This window comes from Schistocerca serialis, chromosome 1, assembly GCF_023864345.2.
Source record: "Schistocerca serialis cubense isolate TAMUIC-IGC-003099 chromosome 1, iqSchSeri2.2, whole genome shotgun sequence".
Lineage (NCBI taxonomy): Eukaryota > Metazoa > Arthropoda > Insecta > Orthoptera > Acrididae > Schistocerca > Schistocerca serialis.
In genome coordinates this window covers 522,560,753-522,568,528 of record NC_064638.1, presented here as the reverse complement: position 1 = coordinate 522,568,528, position 7,776 = coordinate 522,560,753, and the positions used below count along the sequence as shown (strand labels likewise).

General features: G+C 39.3%; 1 protein-coding gene across 3 annotated transcripts in view; it reads right to left on the bottom strand.

The window, feature by feature from the left end:
- Nucleotides 1-6,453: 6,453 nt before the first annotated feature.
- LOC126457784 (ornithine aminotransferase, mitochondrial) overlaps nucleotides 6,454-7,776 on the bottom strand; it is a 79,581-nt gene continuing 78,258 nt past the window's right edge. For all 3 annotated transcript variants that reach the window (XM_050094380.1, XM_050094390.1, XM_050094372.1), the window contains exons 6-7: nucleotides 6,842-7,094; nucleotides 6,454-6,731 (exon numbers count right to left, since the gene is read on the bottom strand). In XM_050094380.1, coding sequence (XP_049950337.1) covers nucleotides 6,562-6,731; nucleotides 6,842-7,094 — 423 coding nt within the window. In that variant the 3' untranslated portion in view covers nucleotides 6,454-6,561. The remainder of the gene's footprint in view (nucleotides 6,732-6,841; nucleotides 7,095-7,776) is intronic.

Here is a 7,776-nt window from a genome sequence, read left to right as displayed (position 1 = left end):
TTTACCTGATAGTACACACTACCTGTAGACACCCAGTTTCAGGCACAGTAAGAATTTATTCTGAATACGTCACATATTTATCGAACTTTTTTTTTTGCGGATTACATTTGTTGATAATTTTCACTCGCCTCATGCCAATGAATTCCCTACTAGTGCAGAATTGTCATGACTGAAATTTACATTTTTTAGTTATGCTCAACTTAATGTGTATTCTACAATTTTTTAGCTTCTGGTTTCTATTTGCTGTGAACTGGCTTAAGATTAAAATACTGCACTACATATTGTTTGATAGAATATTTCTCGTTTTCAGTACTTTTTGGCCTTGGTAAGTCCTCCATACTTTCTGTTCCACCTTTTGAAGATCGTATTCATGGTGATTATCTTAGTCTTCTCCGAAAGCTACTTATACTCAGCAGGAATCTAGGCAAAATTCAACGATGTTCATTCCTGTGGGAGCCCAAACAAAAGTTCTTTCTCGTGTATAGCCAGCTATACTATGACAGTTATATTATGACTGTCACCAGGACATTTAAGTACTTTGCCTACAAGCGAACTAGTACTATGTTAACCTTGCCTTCGTATACAATTTCGTTTAAGACAGACTACCGTAATAATACTAGAAGGGTCGAAAAAATAAATTACAAGAAAATTTAAGGACCAGTGGAAAATGCAGTCATTTAAAACAGTGTGTTTGCTTTTCGCGGCGTGCAGTTGCAGCTGTAGCAGTTCTTAAGTTCTGAAAATGCTGTTTTTACACTGTTATTCAGTTATTAAATTTAGTAGGTTTCCACGGTGTATCGTGCAGTTTCTTGATAAATAACGGTTTAATAAACTTTCGGAAACTTTCGCCCACTGTGTTTTTTAGAGTTGTTTGTGCGTTGAAGTCATTTATTAAATTCCGTACAGCAGTTTTCAGCTGAAGTTTCTGATTGTTTGCAGTGAAATATTTCAGTAACATTTTGATTCACTGTGTTTCATTTCGTTGTTCCAGTGGCCACTTGAAGTTTTGATTTTAGCTAAGAAATTATGTGAAGTGTTGGTGGTATTGAGATTAGTTGTTGTTTAACAGTACAATTTAGAGACCCTATTGTTAATTCTTTAAATAGTTCTACTGTTGTAACGTAACTTAGGTAACGTAGACGTTTAGTTTTTTTCAGTAACTGTTAAAACTTTACCATGAGTGAGAAGTCTGGGCTTTGTCGTAGGTTTGTGAGAAGTGGGTTACAGTCTGAGATTTGTTCAAAGTATTTTCATTGAGGGGAATGCAGTGGGGAAGCCAGTGGGCATTCTAGCTGGATCCTCTCGTGGAAATGCTGAATTTGTAGCAGAAATAATTTGATATAGGAGCAGAAGCGTAAGATCTGTGCCCTTTAGGTGCAGTTACAAGACGCAAAGGAGGAACTAGATAGGTTGACGAGGGTGAAGGGCGCTGGAGAATGGGAACTGCCAGTTAGTAAGAAGGCAACTGGGAGGAGGAGATATTCAGACAGTTGTACTTTGTGCAACCGATGGATTTGACCAATTGTCGGAGTTGAGTGGAGAGGAGCCTCTTGCAGCTGTAGGTGTAGGAAACTTGCAGCAGTCCTCAGCAGTTACGGAGCCTAAGTCAATTGCAAATTACAACAGAAAGAAGGTTCTGCTGATAGTTAGTCCTCATGGCAGAGGGGTGGCCCGGCAGTTGCAGGAATTGTTGAGGAGTGAGTACCAGGTCACCAGCAATGTGAAGCACGATTGGCTCAGGTCACTGACAGCTTAGGGAAGTTATTTAGGAATTTTACGAAGGAGGATCACGCAGTGATAGTGAGTGGAGAAGGAAATAGTCTTGATAGGGATGGGGAATATGATCTATGTGGTGACCAGGTAAAGATAGCTACTCAAACAGGTGGCACTAATGTGCACTTCGTGCAACTGTTTCAGCGTCATGATCGGCCTCTTCTCAATGTTGCTGTCAGGCATGTTGACATGGAGCTGGAGAAGACACTGATGGCAGAGGGCATGGCTCACACTGCATTGGTGCCAGCTGAGTCTATCAGTAGATCGGGTTTCACTAGGCATGGTCTGCACCTCAGTACGTATGGGAAGGGGATGAGAGCGTAGTGGGTGGTGGTGGGATCACTCATGGAAAAATTCCTGTAGTCGTTGGTGTTAGAGCTGCACCCTTTTTAGATTTAAATCAACTGATAGGTATACCTGCTTAAAGGAAGTCCCTCTAACAAAGGAATCGCCTACAGAGGTGGTCAGGTATCAAAGTAGAGAAGGAATTAGCATATTTCATCAAAATACAAGAGATATTAGACAAAGTTAGTGAACTTCTTATGGATGTTGACTGATGTTATTAGTATATCGGAGCACCACTAAAATAATTTGATAATTCAGAGGCTACTTTTACTAGGATACAGATGAGCTGGCTGTTTTTCAAGGAGTTCTTTGCGGAGTGGGGGAGTGGCGATGTACGTAAAAAACAGTATTCCATTTGAGCCAACAGACGTATCACGGCATTGCACTGATCAGGTATTTGAATTTTGTGAGGGGCAGCTGAATTTAGTAAAACTAAACTTCTAATTCTTGTTGTTTATAGGTCCCTAACTTCAGAGCATTTGTGCTGTAGTTAGAGAGGGTTCTTGGTTCACTTTGTAGGAAGTACCAAAAATTACTTGTATGTGGTGACTTGAATATTAATTTTGTATGTGACTGTGCAAGAGAAAGGATGTTGGTAGATCTCGTAATCTCATATGATCTGATGCAGATTGTGTTTTTTCCAACTAGGGAGCAGGGGAACAGTAACCCAGTCAAAGACAATATTTTTATTCATTTCTTATTACTAGATTGGCATTCTGTTAGTAAAAGGCTGAATGGCCTTTCAGACCACGATGCAAAAATTTTAACACTGAAAGGTTTTTGTACTCAAATGTTATGTATAATTACAAACTATGTAGAAAAGCTAATCCAACGGCAATAGAGTTTGTTAAACCTCGTTAAGGATCAAGAGTGGCAGGATGTTTATCGTGGCGATAACATAGATGAGAAATATAATGTTTTCCTTAACACATTAGTCTTTGAAAGCTGCTTTCCATTAGAATATACTAACCAGGGTACTAGCAGTAAAAGACCGCCCAGGTGGCAGGCTGGTGGTATAAGGATATCATGTGGAACAAAGTAGGAACTATATCAAACTGTTAGAAGTAGTCACAATCAAGCTACAGTAGCCCATTGCAAACTGTATCGTAAGGTGCTTAAAAATATTATTAGGAAGGCTATTGTATGTGGTACGTAAATAGAATAGCTAATCCACAGGATAAAATTAAAACTATATGGTCAGTTGTGAAGGAAGTGTCTAGTCAGCAGCACAAGGTCGATGATGTAAAGTCAGTTCGTAGTAAACATATTTCTGTTACTGACAAATCCGCTAAACGTACAGTATTTACCAAGCATTTTCTGAGCATTGCTGGTGAATTAAATAAAAGTTCAGTTTCTACAGGGAATCACAACAGTTGGCAAATTCCTTTCCGAGATTGATGTCTGAAATACTCCTCTGTGATACAGACAAGGGGGAGATTAAGTCAGTAATTAAATCACTGAAGACTAACGACTGGGAGTGCCTAGCAGAATATTAAAGTACTGTGATCCACATGTCAGCCCTGTACTTGGCAATATTTGTAATTCTTCATTTAAGAATGGTCAGTTTCCTGAGCGATTAAAGTACTCAGTAGTGTATAAAAACGGAGAAAGAGATAATGTAGACAATTTTAGACCTATTTCTATGTTATCAGTGTTTGCTGAAGTTATAGAAAAGCCTGTGTGTATAAGGATAATTGATCATTTTATATCACATAATTTGCTATCAGATGTACAGTTCGACTTTAGAAGTGGTTTAACAACTGAAAATGCTATATTTTCTTCTCTCTGTGAGGTACTGGATGGATTAAACACCAGGTGTCTAACGTTAGACATCTTTTTTTGATTTAACTAAGGCGTTTGATTGTGTTGAACACAAAATATTGCTCCAGAAGTTGAACCATTATGGAATACGGGGAGTAGCTCACAATTGCTTCACCTCTTACTTTAATAACAGACAGCTAAAGGTCATTATTCACAGTGTTGATAATGGCTGTGATGTGGGGTAAGAGTACAGCACAGTCAAATTGTGGCTGCCCTAGAGATCAGTGCTGAGGCCACTCTTGTTCCTTATTTATATAAATGATATGCCCTCTATTGTTACAGATAATTCTAAAATATTTGTTTGCTGATGACACGTGCTTGGTAGTAAAGGATGTTGTGTATATTGGCTCTGTTTCAAATACTGCTCATGGACTGTGCGGCTGGTCCCGGCGGAGGTTCGAGTCCTCCCTTGGGCATGGGTGTGTGTTTGTTTGTCCTTAGGATAATTTAGGTTAAGTAGTGTGTAAGCTTAGGGACTGATGACCTTAGCAGTTAATTCCCATAAGATTTCACACACATTTGAACATTTTTTCAAATAGTGCAGTTCATGACATAAGTTCGTGGCTTGTAGAAAATAAACTAACGATACATCACAGTCAGACTCGTTTTTTTACAGTTTCTAACATACAGTTCAACAAAACCCGACGTTTTAATTTCACAGAATTGACATACGATTTAGAAACTGAACAGTTCTAATTTCTAAGTGTTCAGGTAGATAGTAAATTGCCATGGAAAGCCCACGTTCAGGATCTTCATCTACATCTACATGGATACTCTGCAAATCACATTTAAGTGCCTGGCAGAGGGTTCATCGAACCACCTTCACAATTCTCTCTTATTCCAATTTCGTATAGCTCTCGGAAAGAAAGAACACCTATATCTTTCAGTACGAGCTCTTAATTTCCCTTATTTTATCGTGGTGATCGTTTCTCCCTATGTACATTTTCGCATTCGGAGGAGAAAGTTGCTGACTGGAATTTCGTGAGGAGATTCCGTAGCAACGAAATCGTCTTTCTTTTAATAATGTCCAGCCCGAATCTTGTGTCACTTCAGTGACACACACTCCCATATTTCGCGATAATACAAAACGTGCTGCCCTGTTTTGAACTTTTTCGATGTACTCCGTCAGTCCTATCTGGTAAGATCCCACACCGCGCTGCAGTGCTCTAAAAAGAGGACGGACAAGCGTAGTGTAGGCAGTCTCCTTAGTAGGTCTGTTACATTTTCTAAGTATCCTGCCAATAAAACGCTGTCTTTGGTTTGCCTTCCTCACAACATTTTCTGTGTGTTCCTTCCAATTTGTTTGTAATTGTAATTCCTAGGTATTTAGTTGAATTTCAAATACTTAATGCTGCCATTTTTACTCTTCGAATTTTATCTGAAGTAAGTGATAGTTCGACACGGAAAGCAGTCTACTTTGTATATTCTGATTTACTTATGTCGTATGATACTGTATTTTGTGGTAACACTTCCTATTCTCAAAGGATATTTTTGGCCCAGAAACGGGCATTTCGGGCAGTAAGTGGTGTACGTTAGCGACCCTCGTATCGACCCCTGTTCACTAGTCTGGCTGTTCTGACACTGGCCTCTCAATATGTATATTCTTTACTGTCGGTTATTGTTAACACTGTCAGCTTATTCCACTCACTTAATACTAGACATAAATCCAATCTGCATTTGAATCTCACTTCCTTGACTCTTGTGCAGAAAAGTGTGCAGTGTACTGCTACATCCATTTTCAATAAGTTACCACAAGAATCCAAAAATCTTAGCAGTAATCCACGTGCTTTCAAACCGAAACTGAAGAGATTCCTCATGGGTCACTCGTATTCCGTCAAGGATTTCCTTGAAAAATTAAACTGATTCCTGTGTTCTATTGCTGATTGCGTTTACATGAACTTATAGCTTGTCTTTTTTCATTTCATATAGCTTGTCTTGTTTCATTTCATAACCATTTTATTTCATCTGTTATTACTTTTACGTTGTAATTTCATGTACTGAGACATTCCTTGACCTAGGAGATTTGCTCCTCAATTTAGCCCTACAGAACTAGACGTATAAAATAAGTAAGAGGTGAGCAGAGCAATTACTGATCGTCTAATTCCTCAGTCCAAGTACATCCTAAGAATGTCTTGGTTCACAAAACAAATTATTTTTCCTAATGCCAAGTAAGATGTCATGACATTTCTAAAATACCTCGAGTAAAATGTGTCCGAATCTACTGATATTTTGTCGTGATACTTTGTAATGATCCCTACAAATAGACAACTACTGTTTTCTTCAGTCTTTTACAAAAATTGAGATAGCATTACGTCTCCGACGACCTCGTATCTCTGACACCGTAGGAGTCAAGGCAGGTGCAAACTAAGATTTCACACTCCTTTTTCCCTTCAATGTAATACATGTTTTGATGGTGCTTCTAAGTCTTAAGTCAAAAAAGGTAATTGTCATACTGTACATATACGCCAACATGCTGACGATTTTCAGTTACTTATGGTATTCATAATAGCACTGTAGAGAGCAAGAAACTTTATTTTGACAAAGATTATAATACACACACAAGTTATCTTTATTGTAGTGTTCATCCATCTCTTGAATGTCAAGAGGACAAAGTGCCTACAGCTAACTCTTCGCAAATGATAGTACAGTCTCCTTTATTATCCTAATGCAATCACGCATTTCCTCCTCCGTGATGACGAGTGGAGGAGCGAAACGGATTATGTCTCCATGTGTGGGTTTGGCAAGCAGTCCATTCTCCTTTAGTTTCAGGCACACTTCCCACGCATCGAACTCTGTAAATCCAGAAGTTTTGAGTAAATTTCTCCATTCTACTGGTGTTTTTCGTAAGTTCTACAAAAACTGAAGACTTAACATAGTAGACAATGAAAAACATGTAACTTACTTTTGTTGATGACAATGGCATTCAGGAGACCCTTTCCACGCACAATCGACACAACGTCTTTGGGAAGTTGCGAGAGTTCGTCACGCAAAAGCTTTCCCATTTTCTCTGCATTTGCCGCGAGATTTTCTTCCAGCAACACCTTCAAAGCAGCAATGCCCACACGGCACGCCAAAGGGTTGCCACCATAGGTGGAGCCGTGCTCTCCAGGCTTTATGCACAGCATCACGTCGTCGTTAGCCAGCACTGCCGACACCTACGGTAGTAAACAGCTTAATGAGTAACACATCGGTACACTACTGTGTCAGCGTACACCACTTAATTGACCATTAAAAACATTGGCAGCTGGAGCAAGAAGGTGAAGATCGATATAAATGTAATCAAAATCCGAGGAAGAATGGATTCATGTCCGTATTACCTATGTATTTGTTCAAGTACGTTATTCATCACTCTATGCGTCCACAATAGAACAAATTTCTGAAATTGTATTTTTCCTATCAGTTGTACACGCTTAAAACTCCTCTTTACTTTTCCATAAGCGTCTGCGATCTAACATTTTGTGGGCACAAACCTTTCCATTCTATGTCACATGAGAGTCCCAGGTTACATCTCTAGTAATGATAGATCTTTCATGTGGGAAGAATGGGGTGGAGTATTTCTATTGAAGACAAATGAAAAGAGCTGCTTGTACTTCGTCTCTCTAAGACCTGATCAGCTCCGTTAACCACTGCATATTCCCATCATATAATGTGGCTTCGAGGTGTGAGGAATCTAAGGGCTGTCGAAGGTGTTGCCATCCCTCAGGCGCTGGTGCAGCATTGGAGCGTCACACTACTGAACGTGTGTCGAAGCTTCTATACAGGTACATTTTTTTTAAGTGCTCAACAGAAGTGTGTGGGTTATACATAGGGTGTTCCCGTATTAGAGATTCTTAGAGG